Source organism: Erithacus rubecula (genome assembly GCF_903797595.1).
Source record: "Erithacus rubecula genome assembly, chromosome: 8".
Classification (NCBI taxonomy): Eukaryota; Metazoa; Chordata; class Aves; order Passeriformes; family Muscicapidae; genus Erithacus; species Erithacus rubecula.
In genome coordinates this window covers 26,078,463-26,091,063 of record NC_136659.1, presented here as the reverse complement: position 1 = coordinate 26,091,063, position 12,601 = coordinate 26,078,463, and the positions used below count along the sequence as shown (strand labels likewise).

At 40.5% G+C, this 12,601-nt stretch overlaps 1 protein-coding gene across 15 annotated transcripts in view; it reads left to right on the top strand.

Moving 5' to 3' along the window:
* CLASP1 (cytoplasmic linker associated protein 1) overlaps positions 1–12,601 on the top strand; it is a 166,603-nt gene that overhangs the window by 135,871 nt on the left and 18,131 nt on the right. For 9 of the 15 annotated variants that reach the window (XM_079310496.1, XM_079310489.1, XM_079310488.1 and 6 more), the window contains 5 exons: positions 149–255; positions 8,816–8,966; positions 9,578–9,824; positions 10,579–10,772; positions 12,378–12,506. In XM_079310496.1, the coding sequence (XP_079166622.1) occupies positions 149–255; positions 8,816–8,966; positions 9,578–9,824; positions 10,579–10,772; positions 12,378–12,506 (828 nt within the window). The remainder of the gene's footprint in view (positions 1–148; positions 256–8,815; positions 8,967–9,577; positions 9,825–10,578; positions 10,773–12,377; positions 12,507–12,601) is intronic. The other 6 variants (XM_079310491.1, XM_079310490.1, XM_079310501.1 and 3 more) reach the window with 1 other exon arrangement.

Sequence of the window (12,601 nt, the reverse complement as noted above, 5' to 3'; positions counted from 1 at the left end):
GCTGCAGATTTTTGGGTCAAGAGGCATAATCAAAACTACAGTAAGCTTGTCTAGAGCAAACAGAGGCTCTGTTTGGACCTGTTGTTGTAGTCCTGCCTGTGCATTGCAACACTAATTGCTAATTCCTGTCTTCCTGTTTCTGTGTCAGGGCTCCCCCAGCAATACCCTTGGTCGGACTCCTTCCCGGCACTCCAGCAGCAGAACCAGCCCCTTAACTTCACCTACCAACTGTTCCCATGGTGGACTGTCTCCAAGGTAATGTGCCAGGCTAATTAAACCCCTTGCAAAATGCTAAAGGATTTCAACACCCAGAGTGCGTTTACAGAATATGACTCACTTTGAAAGCAAAAACAAGACAATAAGTTTGCAGTAGATTTCTGCAAAGAAGCAGTGTTTGAACATGATAATATGTTGCTGGTGACTGACTTCAGTGTTCCAGTCCTCATGATGTCTGTGTAACCTCAATGTCTTTTCTTACCATATTAGTTTTCTATTGTGGCCTTCTTCAGAATTATATTTGTGGGTAAAAAAAGGTAATATTAATTGGCAGCATTAGAAATGTGGTCTTGTTGAGATTGCATATGTCACAAAGTCTGTGATGACTCTCAGAACAGGAGTTTCAGATTGTGCCTGTTTTTTAGGTATGGACTTCTAGTTCTTCTGGCTATAGTACAGGGCTTGTGCTGCTGAGAGAAGTGCTTTGTCTGCTGTTCCCCTCTTATTCTTTGTGAGAATGCAGGACAAGCAGAAGTGGTGACTGTGTTTCAGTGCTGAATACCTCCCAAATTGCTCACCTGGTTCCTCACCAGCAGAGCAGTGGCCTGGTCTTTTGGGCAGCAGGTCTATTGCAGCCAGGTGTTTTGCTGAAACTGCAGGTACTTCCCTAGAAGATAGTGGTCCATTCCAAAATCTTCTATTCAGCCAGTGTGGACTCTTGGCTGCTGGGAATGGATGGGAGTGGATGTTTTGCAGCATTAAAACTCAGAGCACAGGAGATGACATTGTAAACAGTATGTTCTGGAACCACAGAAATATTGGAGGAAGGTAGCAAGCTGTTACCTGGAGAAGCTCTGATTCATGCTGGAATACCTTGAATTCTGCTGCCCTTGTCTGCCTGTGCTCTTCATGACAGGTTGTGGAAGAAACATAAGGAACCATGTTGGGTCAGGACTGCAGTTCAGTGCAGTATAGTAATTTACATTGAAATCTGTAGTAGTTTACACTGAAATATCTTTATCTACCCTTCATTACTTGCAAAACAGTCTCTGAAGGGATGCTTAGACATGTGAGTTCCAGTGTCAGGAAAAATACAGGCCTTTAGCATTTAATGAATTAGTAAATATACCAATTCCAGCAGCATAGCAATCATTGGGGTTTCCTGAGAAAATTTTGGATATCTAAATACATCTTTGTGACTTCTAAATCTGCTGTAATTCAAAACTAAACCAAGAGTTTGCAAGCCAAAGCCGAGTTGCCTATTATGATTTTTTTCCACAAAGGTTTCATTAAGAAATTAAGTGGTAGAGTTTCAGGGGAGCAGTTCCAACTATGTTGCTTCCTTTTTGACTAGCTTGAGCATTGTTGCCCTGCTGATTTCTGTCATGGGAAATTATTAACTGTGTCTCCCTGTGGTTATGTTGTGGTTTTGTTGGCCATGTTTGCATGTGGCACTTATTTTATAATTCCACAACCTTTTACCATGCTTTTTGGGTTTTGCCATTGGGACATGATTGTTTATTGCCACTTCACTCATGGTTTTCTATTTGTCTTTGCTTTTTTCTCACCTCTTGATGTCAGGAGGCAAATATCAAAAGTATTGATTAAAGCATCCAGTGTACATTGTTGCTGTTGCTTTCTAGCATTTGAGTTTAGAAACTGAAGGGTTTCTTTCCATATGTGATTTGTTCTCAAGGAGTAGTTTGAGAGGGCATATAATTCCAGAGCATTCTGCCATGGATGCTGTTGGCCAGGAATTTCCTTTAGAAAACAGTAATTTCTTCCATTTTCTATAGATTTCTTGAAGGTATTTAGTCAAAAATGTAGGTGTCTTTTCAAGAAGTGTGTCTTGCTTCCTTGCTGGATTTAGTTATTCAAGAGTGATGTTTACTTACACTGAAGAGTAACTTTTAAAGGTGGAAGCTGCTATGAAAGCCCTTTAAAATATTTGGAAAAGAGAAGCTGTACTTTTTTGTGGTGAGTGCCTTCTGAGCTGTAGCAGTGTCTGCAGATTTTTGCCATTTGTAGGAAAGGCAGTAGCAAGTACTGAAATCAGGGGCAGTAGCTTCTGATGCTCTGCTGGGCTGCATCCTTCTTGAAAACATCTTGTGTAGCACAGTTTGGGTATGGTCCTGACTTAAGGGAGAATTTAGCTCTGGTTGTCCTTTCAGAGAAGAGGCTTTGAAAGATGTGCTGACAGATTGTGGTAAGCAGGGTATGCTGCAGTATTGCATTCTTTGGTATAGGTGTTTCAGTGTCATATTTCCATTTCAGATGCTTGCCATTTGCTATTCAGCATTGCTGTGAAATGTCACTTTTCTCTCTACAAACTTGGAACATAAGCATGCCCAGGTCATTCTGATAGCAGTGTATAAGGATAAAGATTCCCAGTTTCTCTGTGTAGCTCTCCTCTACAATTGGGCTTGGCTGTACATTTTCATGGGGCCTTCTGCCAAAGGTTTGTAGTCAGGTTGTGCATTCCCATTGCCTCCTGAGGTGCTCTGTGTGCAGGCTCTGCTTACTTTGTCCCTGCCCATGTCTTGTACAGGCAGCCTGAGTGTAATCAGTGGAAGGATTATCTCCAGTTCTTAATGCCAGCTTTGGTTTTGAAGATTATGCTTTCCTTGTATTTTTTGTCTTGGTTCACAGATCAGAGTCAAATCCAGAGGCATACTGTCTTTGGAGATGGGATATGTGTAGAAAGGATGTTTGGGCCCTGTAGGAATATGAAAATGCTGCTAAGCATAGCTGCTCTCCCTATTACTAATGGTTTGTGGGCAATATCCTCAACATTAGTCAGCAAGGTTTCATGGATACAGGTTTACTGTATCATGTCTGTACTCCAGATGACTGATTTTTGGGGAGTTGTGCATGTGTGTATTTATGTGTGCACGTACTTGGGCTCTCTGGATAGATTGTGAATGTTTTGGTTGAAGTGGACTCTGCAAACAGCTGGTTTGCATATCCAGATGATAACATCTGCTTAAGTGTCCCCTAAAGTCTTCAGGAGGGTAGCATGCTTTCAGGGTCCTTTCTCCTTCATTTACTCCCTCCAGTTCTGCTTCATGGTCACTATAACATATCCACTCCATCTGTGAGTTACTTCTGCATTTGTATCTGCTTTTTTTTTTCCCCTTAAGTTTTAGTTTTTGGTGAGAGGAGTTATGGAAGAAAGATGTACTTTCTGAAAAATAAAACAGGGAAGGGCACTTGGGAAGACTGAAAATAATAGGAAAAACAAAACCCCAGGCTTCAGACTGAAAGAGAGGAGTGTTTCCTAGGCAAAGCACAGAGAAGAGGCTCAGGTTTGTGTTGGACAGAGAGAATCTTCTGATATTTAATAAATTATGTTGTAGTACATAGAGGAAAATGCTAAGTTGTGAAGTCCTTTGGTGTTAGAATACTGTTTTGAATGGTAAAATGACTTCTTCAAACTTAAATGTTACATTCAGGTTGGAGATTTTCACCTAGAATTTTGTAGGAGTAATTGAAGGAGTATCAAATGAATACATTTGGAATGAGTTTCTGCCATTATTAGTAGCCCAGAAGCATGTGCTTAGTTCTGATTATTAAAATAAGCAAAACAACCCAAAATTTAAACAATTATTTACTCCTTCAAAGATCTTTAGAGGAAATGCATCAGAATAAAAGGCTACAATTTTATCTGGCTATGTAAGTTTGCGTGCTTGCTGTTTCACTGGTAATAAAAAATACCATTAAATCAAAATCTGACACTTTCAGTATTAAGTTGAGCGAGCAAAGGCATGGAAACAATTAGAATAAGCCACCCATTTTATACAATAAGAACCAGCCTGCATTGCTTGGTGGCCTGTGTTCAGGTAGGTGAGACCTGAGCTGTGAGACTTCTGATCAGCAGTCTGGGAGTCTGGGGTGTTTCCTTGATTATACTGCCATGTAGTAGCTGTGGGATTAGATTGCTGGTTAGTGAGTGAAATTCCTGACACTGCTCTTCAGAGGAGTTTTTTAAATGGCTTTGCTGCTGTTTGCACTGGAGTAATTCTTGACTTGTTTGTTGCTTCTGATCTGAAAGTATCTTTCACTTGCATATATACAACTACAACTATCCAAGACAATGTGATGAACTGTAATAGAAACAAAGTGGTGTTGTGAATACTCCACCAGCTCAAACATCTATTCTCATTTAGAAGGTGATATTGAAAATCCACGTACCATAATGGGAAAAGGACAAAAACAGAGGTTAGACAAATTGAGACAGGAATGGATGTCTTGACCCAAAGGCAGAGTCATACAATAACTTAAAGGGGTCTGTGAAAGTTTAAGGAGTGATCTGAATCAACTCAGAGGCTGGTTTCACCCAGTCTTTCCAGCTTTGTCTGCTGAGACCTGGGCCACGTCCCCATGATACCTTTATACTCTAGACTGACTTTCACTTGTTGCATATTTGGGTTCAGTTTGGATCTGGTGAAACAGGATCAGATCTTAAGCCCTGCAGAAGTTTTCTGATTGTGTAGGGCCTGATTACAGGTTTTTATAGAGGCACCAGGAGATGAACTTTACAAGGTACCTTCAGGTACCTAATAAAAAAATAAATTCCAAATTTCCTTTCTTCCAGGGAATTCCTGTTGCTTAGAAATAGAATACATGTGTGGCCAGGGATTGTTTGCATAGGACATTATAAATGAAGTTGTTTATAGAAGCTATAGCCATTTGTAAAACCTACTGGTTAGTACAAGCAAGGACTGGATTTTTTGTGAATCATAATACATTAGGAATAAAAATGGAAATGAATAATAAAGGCCAAAACAAAGACTTGTGAGGCGCAATGGAGTATTCTTGTTTAATTTTGTTTCTATTAATTTTTTTCTCTCTCCAAGGCAGCATGAGAGCACTAAGCCAATCAGATTATAGTTTCTTTTTTTTCCCTCCCTCTCCTCTCTCTGTTTTTTCTCTCTTTTGTTTCTGCTCTGGTCACGGCAGTCGGCTCTGGGGTTGGAGTGCAGATGGGCTGTCGAAGCACCCCCCTCCCCTTTCTCAGCCTAACTCCATCCCCACTGCTCCTTCCCACAAGACTTTCAGACGCTCTTACTCTCCCAGGTAACAAGCTACCTGTTAAACCAACTTGTCTGAGGTGTCACAGTATTATTTGCCTTTCACACCACGGGGTTTGTTCAAATGTGGGACTTGGAGAGGCTTTGGTTGGAAAAGGAAAAGAGATGATGATAGCTTGCAGGAGTGATGAGCAGCCTCTTGCTCGCTGCTAGGGGAAGATGCAGCATGCAAGTGGGGATGCAAAAATGGGGATTTTTCCAGACTCTTGCAACCACTCAAGAAGATGGCAGGGAAGATGCTTCACAGTCAGTTTCCAATGCAGAACACAGTTGCTGAGCACTTTTGGCAGGCACTGGTTGCACTGTGCGTGTGGCACTCGAGTACCTCCAGATGGACACTTACAGCTCAGAAATTATTTCACATAGAACTTTGCTTGTATAATGTGATTGTGGAACATTTTGGAAATCTCTAGTATTGAAATTAAAATTGTCCTTACCTTACCACAAGATTTTCAGTTTATCAGTAGCAATTTTGGCATCTATTCCTCCTCCTATGCCCTCACATTTTGTTCCAGTGTGCATACAGCTCTTGGATCAATATACTGGACTAAAGCTGTATGCTGGTTTTAAGGCAAAAAAACCCGATCTGAATACAAATCAGATCTCTGTTAAATTCCTTGGATTTTTTAGAGTTTAAACCCTGATAACAGACCATCTGTAAATGTGGTTTCTCCTGACATAGATATATCTATTACCTGAGGAACGACTACATATAGTCTTTCCTTAAAGCAAAATGTCCTAATGAAAAACTATTGAAAGAAAAGCAAAGAAGATTTTCTTTGAGGGCTCAAAATTTGAGAACCTGTGACATCTGAGAGAGTAAGTAGAATTCAGTACTTAGGTACCTCTGTAAATACCTGCAGAATTAAAAGCTTTAATTTAATGTTCTGACTCTGCTAGGATACTGTGGAGGTATCTGTGGACAAGATCCATGTTGATTTTTGGAATAAAAATAGTTGAGTGTTTTTTCTGTCTTCTTTTATCTGACAACAGATAATAAGGTTTGGAATAATGTCACGTATATTCCAGACCAGAGCCTGAAAGTGCAAGGATGTGAGTTACTGTGTACTGCTTGAAGACACTAAACTGTGGATTACTTACACATAGTTGGGATTGGAAACTGAATAACAATTTATGGAAGGAAAATGTATTTCATGCCAGACTGGAAAATTGCCAAATTGTATCTTGATGAACTTATAGACAGCTGCATTGGTTTTGTGCAGCCGATGGAAAATAATGTTGTGACATCCCTAAACACTGCTCATCTCTACTCACTTCTTATTCATCCTGTGCCTTTCCTCTAGTTTTCTGCATGAGTCATATTTTTTTCCCTTTTGTGCCTTTTTTTCCCTGAAAGGTGAGTGTAGTTCCATTTTACTTTTATTCCCCCCATTGTGTTGTCTGTGAAGTATTCCAGTGCACATACTGTCAGTAGAGACGTGTGTTCACATTGTAGAATTTTCATTCATGTAGAGCACAGCCATAATGTGACCTACTACACAGGCTTACTCCTGACATGAAATCACTGGATTCTTTAGATTTTTATTAAAATGTGGGTTTGTGCTTTGACAAATGCATCAGATTGGTGGCTCTGAGAAATTGCCTTAGTCCTTTAGTACTGAAGAGTCTGTATTCTGATTGTTCTTTGGTAAAAGTGTAGGGCACAGTTCATCCCTGAAGAAAGAAGTGATGATTTCAGCAGATTTACTGTCAGTATTATATTTGTGATTATTTCTTGGGTTTTCTGCCATGGATTTAATTGTGTGACCTTTGGTAAGTCATGTCATCTCTTGGTGTGAGTACACAGGTACAGTCACATGAATACCTTTTTAAATGATAGTTTCATTGCCCACTTCAAAGTTGTATGAAAAACCTTTTAAGATATATGAATTAAATGTGTTTGAGATCAAAACGTGCATTTTTGAGATCTTATGAAACAAAGATTTTCCTATTCCTAACTGGTACTTCTAAAGAACCTAAGAACTGCCTTGCCTTCTGCCTGGAAACCCTTCACAGTGCATTACTGTTCTTCAGCTGTCCAAAAAGCCTTAAATACTTCAACTTCTGTAGGTTTATGAACAGCTTTTGTTTCCTGATATTGGTCTGTTAAGTGATTTCTCATTCTCCCTGCCCTGCCAGACCCTGTTTGGGGAGTTTTTCTTTGGTTTCTTTGCCAAAATACATGGTGCTGATGCTTGTGTGAGTGTAGTGCGAACACGTTGCTTGGGAGCCAGGGATTATGGCTATTTTCAGTGTGTTAATCCCAAAGGAATTGAGCAGCCAATCTTATCCTCTGTCTGAAGTTCCCAAGTTTCTTCCAGAAAAAGAAGCTGTGGTTCTAGATATTTAATAGATATTTAATATCCTACTCTTGTTTCCATTGAAAATAACAGCTGTGTACCCAGAATTCAGAAGGGATTTTCTTGTTTGTTTGTTTGGGTTTTTCCCCCACCCACCTCATAGGGAATCTTTCTTTTGTGGAAAAGGAGCACTACTCAGTTCAGCCATCTGCCTCCAAGCCCATCCTGTCATTCTTCCCAAAATGTTATGAAATAGTAATTCACAACTGTAGGGAGCCACTTCTTGCCATTTATTCACAAACAACTTGATGTAAATGTCTGATTCAGTCTGTTTGCTTCTGGCTGTACTGAGATCTGAGACTCCGCCAGAAATTGTTCTTCTCTCTTGCTGGATCTATTAATTTAGTGATTGTCATGCAAACTCAACTTCTCCTAGATAGAGCAGAGCCCTGCCAATAATGCTTTTTTATTTTCTCGAAGCATGTAGGAACTTCTTTTTAGCCAGATCTTTTAATATCATCTCCCCTTGCATGCAAGGCATTTTAACATGGGACTTAATCTTGGATAACTCCTGAAGGAATCCCAAAACTTTTGAGGATTTAAGTTGCTGAGAAATTTCTGAAGGAACAGATAAACTGCAAAGAAGTGTCATTTGAGTGAGAGAATTCCCAAACTTAGGCCAAATACTGAAATTCTTTTTTATCAAGGCACTGTACAAGTGAGTTAGGTTTTACTACTTTATGAATTAAAATGGGCCGTGTTAGACTAAGCTTTATGTCAAGTTACATTTTCCTTGCCATTTAAATCTGTCATAGTTTCATATACTATTAAACTTAAATTTCACTGATTTCATTTCCACCAGCTGTCACATTCCTTTGAGTTCTCATAGTGATTGATATTATTTTCCTTTTTAGATTACACCACTGCCACACTGGGGGTAGGGTTTTTTGGTTTGCAGAAGGTAGCACACTTACTGAATGTAAGAAACAGTGGACCCTCTTTTCCCTTCACTTACAGCAATGTGTTCTCCTTGTGTTCCCATTTGAGGAGAAACTCAGACCTGAACTCTGCTTTGATTCCATCCCTGTTGTGTTAGACATCACTGTTAGAAAGGGTACTCCAAACCATCTGTCTCCAGCTTGCTTTTGTTAACAGTCAGAAGCGGATTCCAGTTTCATTTGTAACATTTCATATACGTTTGGTCTTTAGTATGCTGGATTATGACACGGAGAACCTAAACTCTGATGAAATCTACAGCTCTCTTCGTGGAGTCACAGAAGCAATTGAGAAATTTAGTTTCCGTAGTCAAGAGGACCTGAATGAGCCAATCAAACGTGATGGAAAGAAAGACTGTGACATTGTAAGTATTCTGTTGATTAATATCCTCAGATAGGTGAAATTTTAAAACATTGTGATCAAACCTGTCTGCAAATTGTTAGTGTACAGAATCCAGTTATTCCTGCTGTATTCTTACAGGTGTCTTCTGCTTATTGGTTGTTAACTTCTGATACCTTAATTATGGGGTTTCACTGACTGTTTCCCTTGGCTCACTTTGAGCTCTGCCTCCTGTGAAATGTGCTCACTGGGCTTCTGTGTGAATCCCATGAAGGATGGAAACAGTGCTAGTGTTCCCCAGGCTCAGTGATGGCTTTTGCATGGTGTGTGTAGTCAGGTCTGTAATGGGAAATGTCAGTTCTTAAAGTGCATAGGGATATTTTCCCTCACAGGCTTAGGACCTGTGATCACTCCAAGTGCACAGCTTATACAGTATCTTATGCTGCAAGAGTGGTTACAGAAACTGTGATTGTGAGATATTTTTGAGCAGGTGGTAATCAAAGCTTTACTTAAGAACGTGTGTAAATAATACATGTAAATAATTTTGTGCCTTTTCCTATTGATGGCTGAACTCCAAAAATGCTTCAGTTCCCATAGAATTTTGAACCTACCGTGTTTTCCTCTGTGATTCCCCAGGTGTCTCGGGATGGTGGCCTTGCTCTCCCTAGTGGTGACGTCCGTGGGAGCAGTGACATTGTGGAAGGGGGAAGGATGGCTCTGGATAACAAAACCTCTCTCCTGAACACGCAGCCTCCCCGCGCCTTCTCGGGGCCCCGCGCCCGCGAGTACAGCCCCTATCCTTACTCTGACACCATCAACACCTACGACAAGACTGCTCTGAAGGAGGCAGTGTTTGATGATGACATGGATCAGCTGCGGGATGGTTTGTACAGCTCACCTCTAGCACTGCAGCTCCTGCTGTGTTTGTGTGTGGGTAGTGTCCTCAGATGCGTGCCTGCCTCTGCGTGTGTTGGGTATTACATTGCATCTGAGTCCAGGCTTGGTATGAAATATCCTTTGTTCTCATGTCCCAGCAGAACCTCATCTGTGGCTGTTGAGAAAAAATATTATACTGTGGTTTTGATTCTTGTTTGCCTGGGGTTTCCTGCAAACTTTTCCCTTAAGCATCCACATGTGTCTGCAGGGACACTGCTTTGGGACCTTCCCCTCTTCATGGCTGAAACGCCTCACTCAACAGCTTGTTGTTATTGAGTGTTTGACTTCATTTAAGTGCAGCTACACATCAGCTTTATTCTTTTGCAGTACACTGATGAGTCACTGTACTTTAATCTAAAGGTCATACATGTGACCACTGGTTTTGGGTGTGTATGTCTGGGAAAAGCCACGGCAGTTCTCATCTTGTAGAAGTAATTGTTGGAACTGGAAGAAATCCAATTGTCATCACTTCCTGGTTCGTTAGAAGCCATGTGCAGATGCATGAGCTGTGCTATAAATTCAAGTTGAATTATGGACTAGTCAAATTCTGTTGCCTGCTTAACTGAGGCTTCCTGGAAATTGATGCATTTTTGGGGGGGGGGGGGCCCAAAATGTGAACCTTATTCTGTAGAGGGTGAGCAATCTTGACACCTTTGATCTCTTCCCCATTTTTCCAAATAATTTGCTGCCATTTGTCCTAGAAGTACCCATTGACCATTCGGATTTGGTGGCTGATCTTCTGAAAGAGCTCTCCAACCACAACGAGCGGGTGGAGGAGCGGAAAGGAGCTCTCCTGGAATTGCTAAAGATCACAAGGGAAGATAATCTTGGAGTTTGGGAGGAGCATTTCAAAACCATTCTGCTCTTGCTGCTGGAAACACTTGGAGACAAAGATGTGAGATGTAGATTTTGTCTTAACTCTCCTGTACTTTGCTTCATCTTGGGTAATAATTCCTACACACCAGACCTGCCACTCATCAGTGATACTGCACTGCTCATTTTTTCTTTTGAAGGTTGACAACTCTAGTTTTCACTCTGTTCAGTGACAAGTTTCTAAGTTACTCCAAAATGTCCTAGTTTTATTCCTTCCTTCCATAGTGTTGCTAATAAATAGCTAGAAAATCAAACTGGAATCAGAAAAGAAGTTCTAGTCTAGTAAAAAACTGTCAAAACTTCTGTTATTCTCTTCTGAGTTAGGATGAAGTTACAAACTCTTAGCTGTATTAAACCCATTCCCAACAAGGAGAATAAAGGCATTCTAGAATAAATTAATTATTTTCTCCTGTGTGGTTAAAAGACCCAGGGTATTAGATCTCATGGGATGAGTCTCTTGTCTCTTGTAAAAATGTCTTCAAGAACAAGCTGCTTTTAGAGGGGATCTTGTTTTGAAATGCAAAAAAAAACCTGTGTTATTATCAGAGCTTTATGTTTGGTAGTTGATCAAAGTGGTAATTTACAGGCTAAGCTTTTTTCTGTTTGGGGATATTTGTTCAGCTTGCAGCTTAATGATATTTGGTAAAGGCTCAACACCCTACTGCACCTTCACATGAGACCCACACTCTATCTGAACATTACAATATTGAGGCTTCAAAGCACTCACAGTTCTTTTTTTTGTTTCATCTGATTCAAAAATCAGAAATTGTATTTCCTATACTCCTTATAAAATATGTCATGTTCTCAGAAATGTTGATTCTGAAGCAGAGTAGCTGGCTGGCATTTTCTCAGTCATTATTCTTAGTTGAAGCATGCACTGTTCTAGTTCTACATGTTTAATGATAGCACCATCACACAAATATCAGAAGATCTAGTGACTTTGTCCTAAATACATGTGAATTGTGCTACTGTATGAATTTTGCAGATGAATAGCAAAGCACATGCTTTAAAGGCAAAGGATGAAGTAAAATATGTAGTCCTCTGCTGAAATAGTGAAATCTATTTGGAGTGGCCACAGGTCAAAAATTGTATATAAGTTATGAAATTGAAACAGGTGTTATAAATCCCTTCTGCTCATCATCTTTTGATATGAAGGATGAAGACATAGGTCAGTGTTGATTACAGTAAGTCCTTGGAAGTAATTTCTGTAGGAGTTACAGGAAGAGTCAGTTTTACTCCTTTAGTACATGAGAAACAGCTTTGTGGCATGGATGGAGCCCAGTTTGATACCTGCCAAGCTGAGCAAACGAGGAAAGGCAAAACATACATGGTCTGACCTTCAATGTAGATTCATGTAATGGAGATGTCCTCCTGGGAGAAAAATTTGTACTTCATTGCCAAAAGAATATGGAATGTAGGAAGGTAGTCATTCTGATTGTATTGTGAGAACAGCCACTTTATGTGGCTTGCTGTGCAGTAGCAAGGAGCCCAATTCTGAATTTCATTACACTGATTCCACCGCTCACTCCACTGGAGCAGGTGGCGTAGGGAGCCATGAGAATTCACTCCAAACTACAATTTTGAGAAGCAGCTCTGCACAGTCCTTTCCTAATGTCTGTTCCCCCAGCATTCGATCCGGGCGCTGGCGCTGCGTGTGCTGCGGGAGATCCTGCGGAACCAGCCGGCCCGGTTCAAGAACTACGCCGAGCTCACCATCATGAAAACTCTGGAAGCACATAAGGACTCCCACAAGGAGGTGAGTGAGCCTTCTAGGACCTGTGAGACTTAACAGGCAAAAATGTTGAGCCATCCTGACAGTGGAACAAATGAATATTGAGTCTCCCAAGTATG